We start from the raw sequence: 23670 nt of genomic DNA, 5'->3' as shown, positions 1-23670 counted from the left end.
GGGGGTACTCCCCCCCACATTTATTTATAAATAAATAGGTCAGAAAATAGAGTGACATATCATTTGATAGACATAGACATTGCCTTTTTGGAAATTGAATTAAAATATTACTGCTGGCAATGTCATAAGAATCTCTCCCCCCCACCACCATCATAAAGGCCATATATCATGGATACTGTATATTCATAGAGTATATTAGACTGGTTGGTCAAGTCACCAAAAGTGCAAACATTTAGTATGCATGGAAAGGGTACACCCTGATGGTCAATGTAAAGCAATGAATTTCTTTCTCTATCCACATTACCTTGTATGCATCCTCCACATGCATCCTTAAACTCTCACTCATTTACAATAGGACAAGTGAATGGGATAATAAGTTAGAAGTTTCTTCACTTGTTTGCGTCTTATTTTTTATGTCAGATTTGAAAATCCGTTCAGCCATTTTGGAACAGTGACTCGCTACCCTAACCAACTGGTTTCATGTGGCCATGAGACGTCATGTGTTCTCGTATCTAGTGGACGAACTAGGAATCAGACAGGGGATATATGTACATCAATGGATAGGTAGAGACTTCATCTTTCTCTTCGTATGCATATAATTCTTGTAATACGAAAAATGATGGCATGGATCTTTGCACAAGCCCTACACTTTTAAAATGGCTGTTTTCCTACGGAAATGTGTGCATGTTTAGAGTGCCACCATTACTTAAAATGTATACATATTTTGGGGGGAATAGTAATTGGTGACATATTTTATTTCAAACCTAGACAGTAAACGGTCTTATTCCCCATCCCCCCTCCGTGAAGAAATAAACAACAACAACAAAAATCTGTGCATTTCAAGGGTTTTAGGCCTGCTGCATCTCAGGCTCTGTTTTAGTCACATTATTCAACTTTATCGGAATCCCACAGTTCTCACCTTTGTAACAGTACCAAGCATGTGTTTGTAGGACTTATAGTTTGGAAACCGAAATACACTTTATGAACGTAGTGTACAATATTATGCGGGGTTTAGAAAATGCCACCAGAGGGCGTCAGAGTTTAAGAGTGTACGTTTCATTTGTCTTTACCTCACCAAAAGTTCTTTATCTATTTACGCCAAAGAAAAGACCAACAAAGAAGCTTAACTATGAACTAAGATATTAAGGATAAGATTTTACTGCACCTTTCCCAGTAGTTCATGTAGCCCCAGGATCTGAGCGATGAAGACTCCCAGACAGATAAAGATGCTAGGCACGAGGCCCAGGAAGCCTCGCAGGTTCTTAGGTGCTATCTCCCCAAGATACATTGGCACCACACTCAGAGAGATACCTGGTGGGAGGGGAACAGAGGTGAGAGGTCATAGCGGTTCTTCGGTGCTATCACCCCCAGGTACATAGGTACCACACTCAGAGCGATGCCTGGTGGGAGGGGAACAGAGGTGAGAGGTCATAGAGGTTCTTCGGTGCTATCACCCCCAGGTACATAGGTACCACACTCAGAGAGATACCTGGAGGGAGTGGGATATGCACATTACACAGATCAGATTCAGCATTAGCAGTTAACCTTACAGCTAGCATTGTTGCTGATAAAGGCTGATAATGTGTTGTAGAGCAACAGAAAGAAGACCTGATTCATTCAGATAAGTAAAACACAAAACACAGAAATGCATACATCAAATATGTTTATTTAAAGCCCTTTACATCAGCAGAAACCAAGCCTAAAACTCCAAAAACCAAGCAATGCAGGTGTAGAAATGCAGGAACCTAGGAAGAAACCTAGAGAGGAATCAGTCTCTGAGGGGTGGCCAGTCCTCTTCTGGCTGTGCCGGATGGAGATTATAAGAATGCATGGCCATTATGGCCAGATTGCTCCTCCAAGATGTTCAAATGTTCATAGATGACCACCAGGGTCAAATAGCGGTTATAGAGGGCGCAACAGATCAGCACCTCAGGAGTAAATGTCAGTTGGCTTTTCATAGCCGAGCATTCAGAGGTCGAGACAGCAGGTGCGGTAGAGAGAGAGACCGAGAGAGAGAGAGAGTACTTGCGTCAGGTGTCAAGTTACGTACAGTATGTGCTATGAACGCCTTATGATTACCCACTCAAATAGTGTTTCCTAATCCTTACTCAACATGTTAAGGACGGTAGGACATAATGGTATTATTCTGTGTTTGATTTGATTTTGATTTGATTTATTATCTGTTACTGCATTACCTGAGTGTACCCCTGTGATGAAGCGTCCAACAATGATCATCTCTGGAGAGCCGAAGGTCCTGCTGAAGCCCATGAAGGCTCCACCTATAAACACCAGACATGTGATTCTCACCAGGGTGCCTTTCCTGTAGACAGCAGAACAGTCAGCCTGAGAAACCTTCTACAAACCATTGGCTTCTACATACTGGAAATCCAATATTCTCAAACACCGAATTTAAATGTATGACTTGCGTAACACGAAGAGATGTAGGCTAAGTATGCATTAATGTCTGAATGATTTCCAACATATATAATTTTCCACAGTGTAAATCAATAGTTTTAGATGTTTGACCAGTTTTCCATTGACTTCTCTTTTCCTTTCCCCATTTTCGCAAAAATCTTTTGCTGCCTCAAAATTAAATCTAAAAAGGGATTCAATTATTTTTTCTTCCATACATATCTAAACAACTTACTCCACATTTTAAAAGTCAAAGAAAGTTATCGAACATTTTCCAAATTAGGAAAATATTAAATATCATAAATTGATAAGTCTCCACCCCCCTGAGAAAATACTTGGTGGAAGGACCTTTGTGTTGATGGAATTTATATGAATGACTAGAATATTCCACCCTGAAGCCATATCTACCCTGAAGCCATATAATCGTATGAAATTGGTTAGAATCATGTATAACCATAATTTGTACATATGTCTAGTCTGTACAATATGTCTATAATAGTATCTTAAAAACCGACTGTCTGAGCAAGATTCGGTGCCGACCTTGGCTGGGGCCACTGAGAGTACTTCCCAGGGTCTCGGTCTCCCTATCTTGAGGGAGGATGGGGAGTAAAGTCTCACGGAATCCCCTAATCTTTGTCGGCTGGGTAGCAGGACATTGTGTGCTAACGTTAGTGTGAATGTGTGCCCGTATGTTTGTGTGAATGTGTGTGCGTGAATTGTTTTGTACAACAGACCAGAACTCGTTCCCGTGAATAACTATTTTAGCTGGGCCTCTGTCTGCTTCATTTCAATCAGTATCTTACAAATCCTGATCTGGCAGACTGAGTAGTTTGATTGAATTGGTTTATGAACATGGAGAACATAAATCTCTTAACAATTGGTCCTTCGAGAGCCGGATTTCAATATCTGTCCCTGCAGTCTGAAGGTACTACTCCGAAAACCGTGAGCCGAAAACCGTGCACAGGCAGGTCATTGACCCGTAAATTAAAGACCTGTCCCTTGACATTGGGGTTCTATAACAGGCCGGTATATATCTAAGGTTGGCAGAGACGGTGACGGAATCTAACCTACATTGCTTTTCCCAGTCTATGAGAAGGTCAGTAAATCTTTATTCATGAATTATGGGGAATTGACGATCGGGCTACATTCAGAAATATATTAGATTTTTTGTGTAGTTTAGGTGTTGATTTTAAAAATCCCACAGGGAACTCTTACATTGTGACCTATGTTTTGAATTTTGTGTAAAGAACCCTGATATAGGTAGTATTCTAGGCAATTGGAAAATAGGAATTGGGTGTAGAGCCACCTAGGCAGCAGGAGAAGGGGGTCCGTAATGACCCAGAGTATCTGTGGCCACTACCAATAAACTGTCTAATGTTGAGACCTAACCGTTAACTTGGTCAATATACATTAGCCGATCTAACAGTAATTGATCTAAAGTATATTAGCAGGGAGAGAGGCAAGAACTACCGGAGGCGCGCAAAATGGGTCTGACTATCCCACGAAAAGAGACACACATAGGTTGTGCAGAAATAACAACTATAGTAATTGGATAACGGGAAAAAGCACATACTTAGATCATAGAAATACATACACACAGATTTGGAGAATAGATCTAGGAACTACAAGGGTTACTAACAATGGGCAGTAAATCCTCAAAAGAGGTCCCGGAATTAATGGGAGATGAGAAATATATGCAGGGAAAAGATAAGAGGAACACCTATTTTGGCCCGACATGGAGGAGGAAGTACGAATTTGACGGACATTTAAATATAGAAAAACTGGAATCAATGATTAAACAAATAAATAGGGTTTGTGGGGACAAGGCAGATAAACAACGGGCAGAGGGGCTAGACACAGCGAGGGTATGGTTAGCCGAGGCGAGGAAGAGAGCTGAGGGAGAAAAGAAAAAGAAGGAAGATTCAACTTGCCAGCAACAGAGAGCAATAACTCCCACGGCTCCTCTGGAGGTCCCTCATAAGCCTAAATTATAACCCACCCGGATAGACCAGGCATGGAGAGAGAATCCTGATGATGAGACCGTGGTGGTGAGGAGACGGCAGCCAGTGCTTCCCGTCCCACCACCCCCACCCCCATATGGGGAACCTCCTGGAGCAGAGGGAGGGGTAGAGACAGATGAGGATAGAATAGGGCTAGCTACCATAGGGAAGGTCATGAAAGATTTAACCGAACGAGGACGTAGGATGAACAAGGGGGAAAGAGGTAGAGACAGGGCTTTACCACTCAGAAGGCTGAAGTCGCATAACCAGAGCCCAGTGAGGAGAGGAGTAGCAGAGTGGCTGGATGACGAAGATGAAAAGGAGGCTAGTCAGTATCCTCTAATTGCATCGCCCAACCCACGGGCTGGGGACGCAGGACAGGAACCTATTTTAGAAGTGTATAGGGCATGGACACATAGGGATGTAGAAAGCGCGGTGGAAGGAATGATACACCCTAAAACAGGCATGGAAGGATTTAGAAGGGATCTAGAAGGTTTGACAACCAGCTTCAAGTTAAACACAGGAGAAGTGGAGAGAGCGGTACGGCAGTTGGTGGGGAAGGACTGGGCAGCTGTACGAGGGCATTGGGTGCATAACAATTTAATTACAGTGCCATGGGCTGCAGAGGGTGACTACGTTGTCAAAATGACAGAACTGTATAATAATTTGAGGGATTATTATCACCGACACGCAGACTTCTCTAAGGTTTCTGAATGCAGGCAGGGAGATGGTGAGACCGTCAGTCCTTAGAGAGGCTGAAGGGTGTGTTTAGCGCTGACAGTGGTTTAACAGAGCCCCCTCATAGCAGATGGTTTTAACACTGCACATCACCAGCAGCTGAAGAAAGCTTTCCTCAGCGGAATGCGCCCCGAGGTTAGCAGTACCATAAAGAAAACCTTGGTGGGGTGGGGACTAGCAGAACTGGGGGAAGTAACAAGAAATGCAATTCATTATGAACAGCACGGTAAACGCGAGGAGACTAAGAAGAAGCTGAAAGGGGCAGAATACTTGATGGCCACTCTGGGTGAGATAGCCAGTAAGGGCTCTGACAGAAAGGGATGGAAGGCGAACAGAAGAGGAGATGAGGACAGAGATCGAGATCATGAAAGATGTTTTACTTGTAACAAGTCGGGTCACTTTGCTCGGGATTGTGAGGCACCATGCAGGCACTGCAAGAAAGTAGGACACAATCACTGTGATTGTCGTAATAAGAAAGATAGGGTAAAAGGGACAAAAGAAGCAGGCGCCCACAGCCTGAGTCAGAGGAGGAAGAGGAGGCATGACTAGATTCAGGGGCAGAGGATAGTGGTAGCGAGACAGGAGAGAGGTCTGAATAGTTGAATCGTAAAGATCATGGGATAGTTTCTGGTTATTGATTCTTGGTTTGATAGTTTAGGTAACACCAGTGAATTGGAACAGAAAGTGCAAGTATTCTAACATTATAATCTGTTTGCATTTCGTGGAACCATGTCAGGTCGGTAAAGGGGATTGCAGGTTGAGTTAATTTCATTTTAAAGGGACAGTGCACATTAATCACAGTTGTGTGGTGGAGACAAAAGGGGCCTGACACTGAACCATTGCCTAGAAATGATTCGGAACAATAGGCAGAAATAGTAGCATTGACTAGTGCCTGTGAAATAAGAAAGGAGAGAAAGGTTACTGTTTACATAGACAAGCACATAGACATTTAAGACCATACAAAGCAGCACATATAACTCTTAAAGTAGATAAGACACTTGACAGAGAATTGTTAAAGGATAGCCATGACCGAAGGCCCCAGGGAGAATTGGACATGTAGAGAATGAAAGGGGTGCTCCTACAAGATAATGTAAGACATAAGGATAATTTACTAATCTTACCTAAATCATTGTTTAGATATGTGGCAATATTGATACATGGGCAGAGCCATGTATCAAAGGGGGGATAGAATAGGACACTTTGTGGCCTATTGCATGATAAACAAATAAAATAAATGTTTTTATAGCGTTCCCAACTTACTTGGCGGACACGATTATGGTAACTGAAATATTAGGTCAAGACATTATCCCTAGAGTTAGTTTACTAGGATCTATTTTTTTAAATAATGGATGACAGTTTAGCTAATCAGGTATCACAAATAGAAGGCCAGAGTTAGGGACCAGAACAAGTAGACATAGAAGACTGGAAGCAGCCACAGTGGGAGGGGCCATACCAAGTACTCCTGGTGACAGCCTTCGCAGTGAGAATAGCTGAAAGAGCTACCTGGGTTAATATCACACATTGCAAGAGGGTAAGACACCCTGACAATGTCGAACAATCACAGAGTTAGGAGAAGAACCGAATACCAATAGGGTTCGGGGGTTACCTCTCTAACGAAGATTCCCTGACCCCGCCCTATCCTCCCTGTGTGCATTCATAGAAGTGAAAGTATGTAATGGCCTCTAGCTGATGATATGTTCTCCGGGAAAGGGTGGGGCTTTACAGGAGTGCTGATTGGTCTGAGCTGTCTTATTGTGGGAGCCATATTCCTAATACACCATGACCCATCCGAGAATGCAGAAGGTGGTAACTTGACCCATAGTTTAGACGATGAGGATTTAGTATTAACCAAGCACAAGAGATCACTTGATCTGGGTAAACAGGAAGTGAGAGTGGAGATCGGGTAGGATGTCTCAGTTGAGTTCTAGGTAGACCAAATAGGGTCTCTGACCCCGTGGCAGTCTAGGACTATGAGCCATTATGGAAGATATCTGTGCAGGTCCCCGTGTAGTTCATGGAAACAGGTCTTAGCCCACACACAGAGCGAGAGAGGGCTACATAATTCCACATACCCAGTATGGAAGAAGATGAAGGTGAGAGTTTTTGACTGTAATCCTGAGCAAGGGAAATATTGCGTAAGCTATCCTCAACATTGTGACCACGCAATTGCACTGTTTGTCTACATAACCTGGTTCAAGAATTCATGACATTACCCTGAAGAAGGCAAAGTGATGCCGCAACATTGGTGTTTTTTTCTTTAACCCAATAAATGACTGGGATGTTATACATATGGACTGTTCAACTCTATTTTCATAGCTTACAGTTTTATAGTTTATTCTCTGTTAGTCAGAACCTCTACACTAAATCATTTTCTCTGGGTGTGGGCCAGCTCATGCTTTTTATTGTGTCAGTGGTGTATGTCAATGGCGTATGTCAATTATGGCTGGAGGGGCAAGTCTAAGACTTGGGGCTAAGTCTTACCTTCCAAATCTGGTGACTAGTATGCCCACCGTGAGGCTGCCCACCATGCCCCCGATGGCAAACACAGACACGGTGACAGAGTAGAACAACGTAAGAGTCTTGTCGTCCAGACCTGTCCCGTTCCTTGCTACCATCGTCTGGTTATAGAATGCCTTGATGTACTGGGAGAGGAGGAAGAGAGGGAGGAAGAGTCAAACATACCATAGATACCATGTCAAGTCAGAAGAAATTGCTAGAAGCAGACACCATTGTCTGGTTGTAAAGCTGCTTTATCAAATCACATTTTATTGGTCACATACACATGGTTAGCAGATGTTAATGCGAGTGTAGCGAGATGCTTGTGCTTCTAGTTCCGACAGTGCAGTAATGTCTAACAAGTAATATAACAATTCCCCAACAACTACCTAATACACACAAATCTAAAGGGGTGAATGAGAATATGTACATATCAGTATATGGATGAGCGATGGCCAAGCGGCATAGGCAAGGTGCAATAGATGGTTATCAAATACAGTATATACATGTGATATGAGTAATGTAAGATATGCAAACATTATTAAAGTGGCATTATTTAGAGTGACATTGTTTAAAGTGACTGTGAAAAGTGAAAGTGATCCATTTATTAAATGTAGGCAGCAGCCTCTCTGAGTTAGTGATTGCTGTCATATAGAGTCTAGAGGTGATGGGATCAACAGACAATACCCAGGCCTTTATTTTCTAACTATTTACATGTGTGTCTGTTGGCATCGTTACGTTTGTCTGTAGCGTTTTCGTTCCCTTTTAAGAGAGATTATGAAGGAAAATCTATTTCCACTCAATTTCAGTGCAGGCACATACAGTGCATTCAGAAAGTATTCAGACCCCTTCACTTTTTCCACATTTTGTTATGATACAGCACCTCAAAATACTCAAGGGTGTAATCGCTGCCAAAGGTGCTTCAACAAAGTAATGAGTAAAGTGTCTGAATACTTATGTAAATAAGGTATTCCTGTTTTTTTGTTTTTTTTTATACATTTCTAAAAAACAATTTTTGCTTTCTCATGATTGGGGAATTGTGTGTAGATTGATGAGAATTTGTATTTATTTAATCCATTTTAGAACAAGGCTGTAATGTAACAAAATGTGGAAAAAGGCAAGGGGTCTGAATACTTTCCGAATGCACTGTACGCCTGGCTATGCACCTCCTTTCCTGTCCACTTTTTCTAATACTGGCCTCTCTCCTTCTCTAATGACGTTATTGTCTCTGAATCAGCGTGGTGGTACTATGATGTAATTCATTAATGTTCTCTCTGCCTCTTTCTAGCCTTAGCAGAAACAGAGCAGCAGAATACAACTCTCTCAGTAGAAGAGACAGACCTGGGTCCAAATACTATTGGAAATAATTTCAAACACGTAAGCTGGGCTTAATTGAGCTTGCCTGGCACAATGGACCCAATATGATAGTTACAAAAGTGCTAAACTCACTCATCCGACAATCCGGGTGGACTAAAACAAGCGGGCAAAGTATTTGAAAGGAGGGTTATTGATGGTCCTGATTCCCCACGTGACTTCCACATTAATGCCAAAAGATTGCCACCAATTTGTTGGTGAAGTGTCAGGCAGTTCTTCACCTTGTTTTCCAGATGTGAAAGACTAGGTTGTGTTTTGGAGTTCTAATTATACTGTATGTCCACTGGGGAATTTGAAGCCAGGACAATAAAAGGAGGGAACCAACAATTGGAGCAAGGGATTGTGTGACAGAGATGTAATCGATGAACATTCCTAAAATCGTTGTAAGAAGAGGGCATGAAACAGATTTGACAACGGGATTGAAATTAAAAACATTGCAATATCACTAAAGAAAACCACCCTGTCCTCATCATCCCCATCATCTTCATCATCACCATCATCAACTACAACAACAACCACAAGAACAGTAACATCAGGTATCCATGAGACAGGGAGGTGGTAGCATTTTCACTCATTTCACCATGCAACAATGCGTCATGTATGGCCTGATTTGCCCCAGTGTCTGTGGGTTAGAGATGAGTATGATGCGTCTCTTCCTTAACGCCCAGGAAGCTCCGATTCAAACTCCCATTAGTCAGCTCCTCAAGCAGCCAGCGGTGGATAGCCTAGTGGTTTGAGCGTTGGGCCAGTAATCAAAAGGTCACAGGTTCTAATACCTGAGCCGAAAAGGTGAAACTCTACTATGGCTGACCCTGTAAAAAAAAAGAAGATTCCCTGCACCTATCCGGTGTGTGACAATAAAACATATCTTTTTTTTTCCATGTACAAGCAACCGAAAAAAAATGCATATTCGTTACCTCCAATGTAAATCACTCATTAATGCGACGCAGAAGTCAGAAGTCAGCTGAATACATTGGAGGTGCCGAAAATGTTGCTTGCACATTTTTACTTAGACCTTTTTTTTTTCTAACATACTGTAACAGGAGTACATTAAAATAGTTGCTCAGCGAAACACCATATTTGGTAACAAACGCATTTTGACAGCATAGCGCTTGCAGAGCTGTCTAATGGGAGTTAGACAAGAGACACGGCATACTCATCATCTCTAACCCAGAGACACTGGGCTGATTCAACTTCAGATACCAATAATTGCTGTGAAAATGTGCGACTGTATTGTCTATGGAAGTGTACGTCAATGGCCATTGTGTGTTATGTTTTTATGACACCATTTTGTCTCCCGTAGACAAATCAATTTAGCTTATAAGATCCCTATCCAAGTCTAAGATGGAAACGCTCTGCAGGAGCAGGCCTTACAACGTCAACCGTTCCCCATTGTGGAAATAACACGGTCTAATGTGAGGCTGACTGAATTGACACAGTTCACACTGAAACGGTTCAACCATCCGGGTCAACACAAATCTACCACAACCAGGAAATCAGGCAACAAGACTCATGGCTCGGCTCACGGGTGAAGTTTCCCCCCTGGGTACAGGCGTAGGATCAGCTTCCCCTCCCCTAATGTAAACGTTAACCAATAGTGGGGGAAATGCAAAAATGACCCCAGATCAGCAATTTCACACTACTCCCATGACTCTAGATGCGAGGAGAGTAGTAACACGGCGTGAACAGAATACTCATGGTGGTAAACCTATACAATACATATGGTGTCTTAGTTTGTGTAGCTCCTATGTTATATTCCACTAACTGCAGTACATATGTACTTATAAAAAGGATTGGTTCGGTCATGGAGTCTGTATATTCATAATAGGCCTTTTCCTGTTGGCTGAAATTGTATATGTCCCTGTCCACAACCATTTCAGTACATGTAGGCCTGCAGTGTCTTATTGCATAGAGATGTTACTGTGGTGCCTCCAACCTCTGCAGGAGAGTTGACGACGGCCAGGTTGTAGCCATAGAGCATGGAGCTACCGAACGAGGCCAGGAAAGCCACGGCCAGCAGCGACTTGGTGAGAGACTAGAGGAAGGAAAAGATGACACAACATTAGGAGATGATGTACAGGTGTAGGGTCTTCATTTGATCATCCTGTTGCTCCAGGATTATTTTCATGCTGTGAGAAACTGGTCAAATTAAGAACACTGCAAAACCTGATGAGAAACATTCAAGACATCTGATAACATTTGGATAATTGTATCATACAATATGACTAGGGCACAGAGTTTTTTTCTGAGCACATATACTGTCCAGGAAAACCCATAGGCCCTGGTTACAGGTTATCAGGTAAAACTGGCCTTAGTTGCAGGTTACTAGGTAAAACTGGGCCCTAGTTACAGGTTATCAGGTAAAACCTAGCCCCGATTACAGGTTATCAGGTAAATCCTAGCCCTGATTACAGGTTCAGGTAAAACTGGGCCCTAGTTACAGGTTATCAGGTAAAACTGGGCCCTAGTTACAGGTTATCAGGTAAAACTGGGCCATAGTTACAGGTTATCAGGTAAAACTGGGCCCTAGTTACAGGTTATCAGGTAAAACTCAGGGTCCTAAATACACTCTTAGAAAAAAGGGATCCAAAAGGATTATTTGGCTGTCCCAATAGGATAACCCTTTTTGGTTCCAGGTAGAACCCTTTTGGATTCCATGTAGACCCCTCTGTGGAAAGGGTCCTACATGGAGCCCAAAAGGGTTCTACATGGAACTAAAAGGGGTTCTTCAAAGGGACCTCCAATGGGGACAGCAGAATAAGCATTTTAGGTTCTAGATAGCACAATTTCTGACCAATATATCTATGATCGTTTCATTAATAGAGTCGTGTGGTGTAGGCCTAAGTGTTGGAGAGAACAGTACAAACTGTGACTGTAAATACTACGAAACAGGTCATTGGGCATTTCAATAGAAAATATACATAACCATAGTTCATTGTGCTTAATGATGATTTAAAATCAACCTGTCAACATAACAGCTTTCTGTGATGTACTGTACAGAACCAGATTTCATAGGGAAGCTGACCTGAATGTAGCTACACTACAACACTTACAGTACAGTATTATTGATGTTATGAGCATTAAACTGTAGGCTACACTTCATAGATCAGTTCTGGATAAACATTTCTGCAACGCAAGCAATTATTAAGTGAAGTATACAACTTTTACTGTTACTAGGCTACTTTAACAAACACAACCGCTGCCACAAAATGTGTTGCTATAGCCTTGTGACAGACTTGTGACAAATCGAGTAGCTGGCTGGTATGCAAGATCTGGGTGCCGAGATTAGTGCCACTATACAATGACAGCATAGTGTATAAGGGTGTCAGAGTCCGAAATGGTTCATTTCAATTCTTCTATCGGTAGCCGGATTAGTATGGAATTATGAGATTAGTACATGATTTTGCATGTACAAGCATTTAATACATCATAAATAGGGTATGGGTTGGATACTGTCTGGGACAAGGAGAGCTGTACTGTACTGGACCTTGGCCGGACCTGGGTCATGTTTATTGGGCACGAAACAGAAGATAATAGATTGAAAAAGGGAGGGACAACCTGGACTTGTCCAATAAGAATGCTTGTTTTCTTTTTCAGTTGCAAAACGTTTTTATTATTCATCTGTTGCGTGCCTGAATGAATACAGCCCTGGTTAGTCAGCCTGCTGGAACTGGTCCAACCCTCGAATCAGTTGGAAGCTACTCAGCTACCACCTGCCAAACACAGAATTACTGTACACGGTTTCAGGTGTTAGTTTTTTCCCAACCTGGTGTAGCAAGAAAAGGCTTGAGGATTTTTTTTTTTTAATCACACTACAGATAGTTGTAAAAACTATAAACATCTAGAATTGGTTAGGGACAGTTCAATTGAAAAAATGTAATCTAAAATGTAAAGTTGACAGAAAATCATTTTTACAAGGCCAAACTCTATTCTATTCTATTATTCAGAGTGGGACAGAATCAGAGTAGGCTACTACGACCAATAACTACCAGAATCATTGTGTCAGCATACAAGCTAACTACACTAACTTGATTGATGGCTTGCAATGGCTTCTTGATAGCTAGCTATAAGGTTGGGAGACTGGGAACCTACTGTAGCTGGGCTAGCTAAAGCCAACTTCATAACATGTCTAGATGGCTAGTAGTATTACAGAGAAACAACACAAAATTAAAACAAAAAATACAAAAAATATTCTGAGGGGGCACGTGCCCCTGTGCCCCTATGGGCATGACGGCTCTGCATAAACTGAGACATACTAGGCTAAGTAGAAGTACTGCGTTATTGTATTCCTAGGGGTGGTGTAGTCGTCAGGAGCTCTGCCTGAACTTATTCCCCTGTCCAGATGCTGAACTCCAGCACAGCCAGTTTAACTGACACCCCCAGTACACAGGGTCAGTAGCTGAGGGAGGATTTAACTACACCCTACTAACCAAACTTAACCAAACCTCATCAGGAGTACAGCAGGAAGCAACAGAAGCTGCCATATTGCTTTTGGGAGAGTCAGCTGTGGACTGTAGGTATGGGGGGAATGGTTGAGTGGACTGTAGGTATGGGGGTGAATGGTTGAGTGGACTGTAGGTATGGGGGTGAATGGTTGAGTGGACTGTAGGTATGGGGTTGAATGGTTGAGGCAGAGTACAACAAGAATACATAAGGCCAAGAGCTAAAATAATGATCTGGATATGATAGGCTACAACTCCACAGCAGGTGTACAGTAGTAGCCTATAGCATGATTATAAACGCTCAAGATGTACTAATATTTATATTGAGTGAATGAATAGACGAGTGTAAACAAAGGTACCCAGGGCCATTTTAATAGTTCCGTATAGAGTTCATAGACTCAAAACATCCGGATGTAAATGTATTAACATAGATGAGATATGGAGCTCAATCCAAAACAAAAGCTGTCCTTGTCTAAACTGCCTATAAGGATTACTCAAACACTTTGGTGCCTCCCACTCACGTAGTTCTGAGGCTTCCTCTATCTTGCGATCATCGTAAAACAAACAGGCGGAGAAGTTAGGGTGAACAATAAAAAGCACAGTGGAGCATGGCTAGCCTAGGAACCTAATTCAATCTTCTTAAAAAGGGCCAGCGGGAGAGACTAACAGACAACCACACATGAAAATGGCCGAAGAGAGACAATGCAGCATTGTAACATCCAATCGGTCGCTCTAGTCTTCTGACAAGCCTGGATTCAGTGGCTTGTATTGAAGTTCATAAGAGGCTTTAACGATCTTAAAAACACATATTTGTTTCCATTAAAAGTCCCAGTTACAAGGTATCCTTTTCTGAGTAAAACGTTGAAAAGGTTGCCACTTATAAGCTCAAGTTGCAGCAGTTTAGATGTTCTGATGCTTTAGCTGGTCTAGATGAGCTGCATTCCATAGTGAATTGAAAGCACTGGCTGAGAGATGAATGCAGAGAGGTTTAAACCACGGAGCACAATGCACTGTAGGCTACAACAACACATGCACAGTAATGTGTATTGGGCTAGGGTTTGAAGTCCACTACAATAGGCCAACAACGTTGCCATGCCATAATATACATTAAAATAAATCTGAAAGTAAGCCATACTGTATATAAGACATATTTGTAGCCTACCATATATGGCCATAAAAGGGAAATGGCAAGCATGCTTTTAAGGGCCAAAAATATATTGAAAGCCAGTTAGATCTCCAATGTGTAGTGTATCTCATATTCCTTATAAAAATGGAAAAAGTGATATACTTGTCGAGAAGGCACAACTGTTAGAAAAGTGCTGAAAGAAAATCTAGTCAGTCTTTGTGTGAAATAATCAAAAATCTAGAGGAATCAATAAGCCAATTATTAAAACAGAATCAACACTTACCCCCACACATTTCCCATCTTCTGCTAATAATACTTCCTCTGCCATCTATGAACTCATCAATAAATTCTCTCCCGGGTTTGTGGTCCGGTTTTAAGCGAAAGGAATGTTTATCCTACAATACTTTTTATACCACAGGCATCTCCATCCATGTTATTTTGGGTGGAAAGAGGCGGGTTTTGACGACTGACATAATTGAGAAGTTGTGAAAGCTTCTGCCCACCAATCCGCGGAGCACAAAGCCTACAGGTCCCTCCCAGTAGCAAACCAACCTCCTCGGTTCTGCTTGACGGACTGCAGGCCATCACATGATGGTTGTCAGCGTGACTCTCCAAGGCAGAGGCAACTACCATAATGAATTCAATCAGCGTTGCCTCTGTTAATGTGTTGTTAAGAGCCTTCTGAGAAAAACCGACTGGAGGTAAGACTCATAAGTGCATTGAAAAAAGACCTAAAAGGACAACAATGCTTCATGCTAGTCTAAAGTGTATTATTGTAAAAAAATATATTTAAAAAATGATCGCCAACATTAAAGGCCTACAACCTACTTCATACATTTAGGCTATACATCGTTCTCAAATTGTCATTCAGTAGACACTATGTAACGAGTGCGCTGAGAGTCGGGAAGCAAGTTCAGGGAGTGAGTGTTTTAATAAATAAACGAAACAACAAACAACGCACCGACATGCAAACAGAGTCAACAACACCTGAGGAAAGAACCAAGGGGAGTGACAGATATAGGGAAGGTAATCAAGGAGGTGATGGAGTCCAGGTGAGTGTCATCAGGCACAGGTGTGCGGGACGATGGTGAGGGGTGTGCGGGATAATCAGCAGCCTGATGACCTAGAGGCCGAGGAGGGAGTATATGTGACACACTGATTCATAAACATAGTAGATAGGTTAGCCTACGATACATATTAATGTATCAAATTAAATCAAATGTTTTTGGTCACATACACATATTTAGCAGATGTTACTGCCGGGGTAGCAAAATGCTTGTGTTCCTAACAGTGTAGTAATATATCACAATTCATGTACAGTACCAGTCAAAAGTTTGGACACACCTACTCATTGCAGGTTTTGTGTTTATTTTACTATTTTCTACATTGTAGAATAGTAGTGAAGACATCCAAACTTTGAAAAAACTCAAATGGAATCATGTAGTAACCAAAAAAGTGTTGAACAAATCAAAATATGTTTTATATTTGAGATTCTTCAAAGTAGCCACCCTTTGCCTTGATCACAGCTTTGCACACTTAAGATTCTAAAATCAGCTTCATGCAGTAGTCTTTTTCAATTAACAGGTGTGACTTGTTAATAGTTCATTTGTGGAATTTCTTTCCTTCTTAATGTGTTTGAGCCAATTAGTTGTGTTCTGACAAGGTAGGGATGGTATACAGAAGATATCCCTATTTGGTAAAAGACCAAGTCCATATTATGGCAAGAACAGCTCAAATAAGCAAAGAGAAAAAACAGTCCATCGTTACTTTAAGACATGAAGGTCAGTCAATCCGGAACATTTCAAGAACTTTTAAAGTTTCTTCAAGTGCAGTCGCAGAAACCATCAAGCGCTATGATGAAACTAGCTCACAGGAAAGGAAGACCCAGAGTTACCTCTGCTGCAGAGGATAAATTCATTAGATTTACCAGCCTCAGAAATTGGCAATCAACTGCACCTCAGATTGCAGCCCAAATAAATGCTTCACAGAGTTCAAGTAACAGACGCATCTCAACATCAACTGTCCAGAGGAGACTGTTTGAATCAGGCTTTCATGGTTGAATTGCTGCAAAGAAATCACTACTAAAGGATGCCAATAATAAGAAGAGACTTTCTTGGGCCAAGAAACCCGAGCAATAGACATTAGACCGGTGGAAATCTGTCCTTTGGTCTGCAGTCCAAATGTAAGATTTTTGGTTCCAACAGTGTCTTTGTAGTTGAACAGATGATCTCCACATTATTCTACAATGTCGAAAAAAAATTGAAATAAAGAAAAACCCTTGAATTAGTAGGTGTGTCCAAACTTTTGACTGGTACTGTATGTTATGATTGTGATGTAATCCCGTATTATTTGCACAGTAGGTCTGAATACAGTAAGCGCCCTCTTCAGTTATTCGTAAAAGATACGAGGCCAGATCAAATGTAATATTTGTGACTGTCTTTAGCTGTGTGTCATTCAAATATATACAGTCTTAGGACAGTGACCGGTCCACCAACATGAGCTCTTCACACTAGGTCATTAGGGTCTGCTGTCAGACCAAGTGTCACATTAACAGGCTATAGTGAAACCCCCTGAGACGGCCTGCTCTACTGTCTACATAACCTCTACCTTGTTATGCTGTGACGTTAGTCCCTCAAGCCAACAGCAATGGCACCTGTGAAGTTTTCACTTCTGGATTGTTTTGTAGGAGTCATTCATTTGTTTGTTTGTTCATTCATTTATACATTCTTATTTGTTCCAGTGTCTAATAGCAACGGCTGATTTCCAACATCTATCTCGCACAGTCCCTCAATAAAAAAAAACATGTTGTTACCCAATGACCTCAAAGCGAGAGCCCTGCATTACTGACGTCCTCCGCCTCACCAGCCGTCTCAGGTCCGCTCATGAGGGAAGTGTGTTGTTGACAGTCTGACATTCAATCAATCAGATCCTCACTCATGACTCTCAGCAGGACGCCTCCGTTGAGTGTCTATTGGACACAGTAACCTCACTGGGATGAGTCGCACATGACTCAGCTCTACTGTTTCATGTTCGACAGTTCTCAGAGAGGCATCCGGTCCGGTCAACCTCGTGTGAGGTTGTGGAGGGAGCAGAGCTAATATTTTCACTAATTGGAGCAATTTGACGTGGAAATGGATGTTAGCATAGCTATGAATTGAGCAGGCGCTTCATCAAGTATATGTGAAGAGATGTAAGGAGGATTACTTGTCTTTTCTAAGTAGCAATTTCAGAGTTTTGTTGTTCCAATATACATACAATATGTTGTTGATCCATTACCCTAAAAATGCTAACCTAATTGTAAATAATGTTTGTTTATCATAACTGGGTTTAGTTACTCACACACTCGCGTTCACAAACACACACACGTGAACACTTACATCAGGCACTTTCTAACAAAGCACAATACCCTTTCCAAAAGGTCCTTTTTGGATTCTGGGCATATTCTGTAGTCCTGTGACTAACTATTTATTATGTAAAATGTTTTACTGTACGCAGGAGGCATAGATAGAGCTCTCATTGAGGACAAACAGGCCCTGGTCATGTGCATACCATGGCACTAGCCAAGTACAGTTCAGATGGTTTTGAAGAAGCAATAATGATAACACACACACACGGATACTCAATCAGACACAGCCGTCTGAAAGACAGCCACCTAAATAGAGTCTCCATCATCCTTCCATTGCCCTCGCTCTCTCTCTCTCTATCTCTCTGCTGTCCATACTGTAACCCAACAGTACAGTATCCTCACAGAGGGAAGGATGGAATGAGCCTTGGCAGCCCCCCAGGCATGTGCTTCATCCCATCTCACTCTCTCTCTCTGTGTCTCTGTCTCAGGTCAAATGGTTTGTGTCATATGACTCCCATTACCGTACACTGTCTGTGGCATCATGCTGCTTTTTGGTGAAAAATCAATTACACTTTTTAACATAGGGGCACTGTTCATGGTGCAGGCAAGGGGTGGAGTGGAAGGGGGGTGTGTGTGTGTGTGTGTGTGTGTGTGTGTGTGTGTGTGTGTGTGTGTGTGTGTGTGTGTGTGTGTGTGTGTGTGTGTGTGTGTGTGTTAGTGGGGGAGTTTCTCCCCTGCTGGAGCACGACACATGAAACAAATGTGCCAAGGCTGACTGATGGCCATAGTGATGTGTCGCAGGGATGGGGATGAGTATTGGGGGACGGGAAACAGATTCTAGATCTGTACCTAGAGGACACTTCATCCTGGATCGCTATAATTGAGGATGTAGGCAGAAAAGGAAGCACAATGTTTATAACTGTCAGAAAACCAATCAAAGGCTTTTTACTTCCTCCTCATTTCAGCAGTCTTTCTGTACGCCCCTGTGGGCTGTATCCATAAAGCGTCTCAGAGTAGGAGCGCTGATCTAGGATCAGGTCCCCCCCCTTTCATCTTATTCATTATATTATGATCTAAAAGGCCAAACTGATCCTAGATCAGCCTTCTTAGTCTGAGACGCTTTATGAATCCTGATCCACTTCCCTAGAGCATTGCTCTCCCAGTCCCAGTCCTTCATGGTAGCACAACAATACAGATCACATGCGTCAGGAACCACTGGATTAAGGAGGAGAATACGCCATGTGAAAAGTATCTACCACCACAGGTTACCTGTGGTGCCTGTGTCCACTCAGACTTTCTGAGAAAGCATCCACATGAATCAAATCAAATCGAGTTTGATTGATCCCATACACATATTTAGCAGATGTTATTGTGGGTGTAGCAAAATGCTAGAGGCCCCATTTATTACAGAAAAAGATTTATGGAGTCAAAGGTACTTATTCCCCAATCAACATAACTAAGATTCTATCAGACATGAGCTAGGGTCTGTCATGGGATAAGCAATATGTCATGGGATAAGCAGTATATCACCATTATAACTAAATTGGATTACTGGGCGAGTGAGTATTTTCATGCTTGTCAGAAGTGTTCTTTTTGTGCTTCCCCAGTTCCCTACTGTCTCCTCTAGATTGTCTGTACTGGTGAGGACTGGCAATGAGTTACACATGCTGCCTATGACGTCAGTCAATCCTGTTAGTTTTGAGAAGGAGAGAACACACGGGAAACTAGGTACAAGTCACAATCCCACTTAAAACATGGAACATTTTGACAATGCAGTGTTTGTCAAGAGAGTGCTAGTTTTTGCGGCAATCTTTGGGTTTGGTCAATCTTTGATACATAATTGTCAGTTGGTTAGGGGCATTGTTATGTTTCTTGGAGCCCCCCACCACACCACAGCTCCACAGTATACAGTGCATTCGGAAAGTATTCAAACCCCTTCACTTTTTCCACATTTTGTTACATTACAGCCTTATTATGCAATTGATTTAAAAAGAAATCCCCCTCATCAATCTACACACAATACCTCATAATGACAAAGGATGGGGAGCGTCGCTGCACAGCTATTCTCAGGTCTCTCCAGACTTGTTCGATTGGATTCAAGTCCAGGCTTTGGCTGGGCCACTCAAGGACATTCAGAGACTTGTCCCAAAGCCACTTCTGCGTTGTCTTGGCTGTGTGTTTAGGGTTGTTGTCCTGTTGGAAGGTAAAGCTTCACCCCAGTCTGAGGTCCTGAGCATTCTGGAGCAGGTTTTCATCAAGGATCTCTCTGTACTTTGCTCCGTTCATCTTTCCCTCGATCCTGACTACTCTGCCAGTCCCTGCAGTTGAAAAACATCCCCACAGCATGATGCTGCTACCTCCGTGCTTCATCATAGGGATGGTATTGGCCAGGAGATGAGCAGTGCCTGGTTTCCTCCAGACGTGACGGTTGGCACTCTTGGTTTCATTAGATCAGATAATCTTGTTTCTCATGGTCGGAGAGTCCTTTAGGTGCCTTTTGGCAAACTCCAAGCGGGCTGTCATGTGCCTTTTACTGAGGAGTGGCTTCCGTCTGGCCACTCTACCATAAAGGCTTGATTGGTGCTGCAGAGATGGTTGTCCTTCTGGAAGGTTCCCCCATCTCCACAGAGGAACTCTGGATCTCTGTCAGAGTGACCATTGGGTTCTCGGTCACCTCTCTGACCAAGGCCCTGACAACAGGTGGACTCCAATCAAGTTGTTGAAACATCTCAAGAATGATAAATGGAAACAGGATGCGCATGAGCTGAATTTTGAGTCTCATAGCAAAGGGTCTGAATACTTACGTAAATAAGGTATTTCTGTTTTTTATATTTTATACATTTGTAAACATTTATAAAATCCTGATTTTGCTTTGTCATTATGGGGTAGTGTGTGTAGATTGATGAAAACATTTGTTTCTTTAATTGATTTTAGAATAAGGCTGGAATGTAACAAAATGTGGAAAAAGTGAAGGCATCTGAGTACTTTCCAAATGCACCGTAAGTGAATGGAGGAGACATTGCGATACAGAGCGGTCTTTATCAGTAATCAACATCAGGTCACTACTTAGCTCATTTGCAGCTCCCTGGACCACTGAAGTACGGCCTTTCTGAGAGAGAGAGAGAGAGAGAGAGAGAGAGAGAGAGAGAGAGAGCATAGGGGATAGACTTTTTTTCAATTATCCTGTCTCCTTTTTTTTACCCTGTCTCCTTCCTTTTCTCTTCTTTTCCCTCCTTAACAACATTCTGTGACTCCACTTAGCATGACTGAAAAAAAGGGTAGTATTCCTACTATGGTTTTGTCACATGGGAATGACTCTGCAAATGTTACCACTGTCGATACATGCAATTATTTGAATTTGCATTCATCATGGTCCAGCAAAATTAAGGCAATTATACTTTCTTTTTTTCATGTCAAGATTTAGTTTAGATTTTGTCACATCTGCTCCTGCCACACCCCCTAGTGGACATCCGATGTCTCCTTGACCTGCAGCCACTCCTCCAGTACACACTCTCTCTCCCTCCCTTTCTGTTTGATTGTGATTGTGTGGTTGGAGACAGGTGTGCTGGAGCCAGAGCAGATCCTCATCAGCTGCAACCCGTTCCATAATCAAGACCTCTACAAATACTCAGTCCTGCCACTTCCACTCTGCCAGATCGTAATCTCTGCTCAGTCAGTTTATGAGTCTAGATATTTATGATTAATCAAGATCCTGTTACCCTGCTGTGTCTGTTTCCCTGCCTGACGATGTTTATCCTTTCACTGCAGTTTTGCCACTCTGTCTCCTGTTCCACATCTCACCAACCTGCTACATGTTCTGGATTCACCACACCACCACTCCATTGAATTCCTCTCCGGACCTGTTTACCCTGTTCCAACCCAGCTCACTCCAACCTCAGCATCCACATCTAGTTTCCTACCACTCATCCGAGCTTCCCCAGTTCTGCACTCCATATCTCCCTGTGTTACAATAAATACCTTGGCTCATTCATCCCTGTTTCTTGGTATGAGTCTGCTCTTGGGTTCCCCTGTGCTGCTCCGCCTAACAGGTTTAGGGTTTAATGAACGATTTGTCCCAAATACAATGCTTTTAGTTTTTGAAATATTTAGGACTAACTTATTCCATACCACCCATTCTGAAACTAAATGCAGCACTTTTATGTGTTGCTGTCATTTCAGTCACTGTGGTAGCTGACGTGTATAGCGTTAGTCATCCGCATACATAGACACACTGGCTTTACTCAAAGTGTTAGTAAAGATTGAAAATTGTAGGAGGCCTAGACAGCTGCCCTGGTGAATTCCTGATTCTACCTGGATTTTGTTGGAGAGGCTTCAATTAAAGAACACCCTCTGGTAGCTCTTTATCCACAATATAGCAGGGGGCGTAAATACATAACACATACGTTTTTCCAGCAACAGAATATGATCGATAATGTCAAAAGAAGCACTGAAGTCTAACAAAACAGAAGCCACAAACGTATCAATTTCTCTCAGCCAATCATCAGTCATTTGTGTAAGTGCTGTGCTTGTTGAATATCCTTCGCTATAAGCATGCTGAATGTCTGTTGTCAATTTTTTTCCAAAAGTTTACTAAGGGTTGGTAGCAGGCTGATTGGTCGGCTATTTGAGCCAGTTAAGGGGGCTTTACTATTCTTAGGTAGCATTTGTCTATATTTGAATAACTTTTGCTTCTCTCCATGTCTGAGGACACACACTTTCTAGTAGGCTTAAATTTAAGATAGAGCAAATAGGAGTGTCAATATGGTCCGCTATTATTCTCAGTCATTTCACATCCACGTTGTCAGATCCCGGTGGCTTGTCATTGTTCATATACAACCATCTTTTATTCACCTCTTTCGCATTTACTTTACGGAATTCAAAATTACAACACGTCTTTCATAATTTGTTTAGATATACTTGGATGTGTAGTGTCAGCATTTGTTGCTGGCATGTCATGCCTAAGTTTGCTAATCTTGCCAATGAAAAAATCATTAAAGTAGTTGGCAATATCAGTGGGTTTTGTGATGAATGAGCCATCTGATTCAATGAATAATGGAGCTGAGTTTGGTAATTGGTTGTACAACCAGACCTGTTTGCCATTTCTTTTGCCTCATCCCTCTCAACCATACAATTTTTTAAAAATTCCTCATCAATCCATACGGAGTTAACCGTTTTTACAGTCATTTTCTTAATAGGTGCATCCTTATTAGTAACTGGGATATGCAATGTGTCAAGTGCAGCATCTGGTTGTTCGTCATTACACACCACGGACCAACAAATATTCTTCACATCAACAAAATATGAATCACTACAAAACGTATTGTATGACCTCTTATACACTATATTAGGCCCAGCCTTTGGAACTTTGGTTTTCCTAGGTATGGCTACTATATTGTGATCACTACATCCGATGGATCTGGATACCGCCTTCAAACAAATTTCTGCCACATCAGTAAAGATCTGATCAATACATGTTGATGATGTCATTCCTGTAGTGTTTGTAACTACCCTGGTAGGTTGATTGATAACCTGAACCAGGATGCAGGCAGTAGTTACAGTTTGAAGCTTTCTCTTGAGTGAGCAGCCTGATGAAAGCGAAGTCAATATTTAAATCACCCAGACAATATACCTCTCTATTGATATCACATACATTATCAAGCATTTCACACGTTACCCAGATACTGACTGTTCACACTTGGTGGTTTATAGCAGCTTCCCACCAGAATGGCCTTTAGG

At 42.1% G+C, this 23670-nt stretch overlaps 1 protein-coding gene across 1 annotated transcript in view; it reads right to left on the bottom strand.

Moving 5' to 3' along the window:
- LOC139369589 (solute carrier family 2, facilitated glucose transporter member 9-like) overlaps positions 1–15006 on the bottom strand; it is a 34212-nt gene extending 19206 nt beyond the window's left edge. The window contains exons 1-5 of the mRNA XM_071108839.1: positions 14872–15006; positions 10957–11055; positions 7632–7792; positions 2196–2320; positions 1166–1311 (exon numbers count right to left, since the gene is read on the bottom strand). Coding sequence (XP_070964940.1) covers positions 1166–1311; positions 2196–2320; positions 7632–7792; positions 10957–11055; positions 14872–14916 — 576 coding nt within the window. The 5' untranslated portion in view covers positions 14917–15006. The remainder of the gene's footprint in view (positions 1–1165; positions 1312–2195; positions 2321–7631; positions 7793–10956; positions 11056–14871) is intronic.
- Positions 15007–23670: the final 8664 nt, after the last annotated feature.

The sequence above is a fragment of the Oncorhynchus clarkii genome, chromosome 17 (assembly GCF_045791955.1).
Source record: "Oncorhynchus clarkii lewisi isolate Uvic-CL-2024 chromosome 17, UVic_Ocla_1.0, whole genome shotgun sequence".
Taxonomy (NCBI): Eukaryota; Metazoa; Chordata; class Actinopteri; order Salmoniformes; family Salmonidae; genus Oncorhynchus; species Oncorhynchus clarkii.
This window is presented reverse-complemented; position numbering and strand designations above follow the sequence as displayed.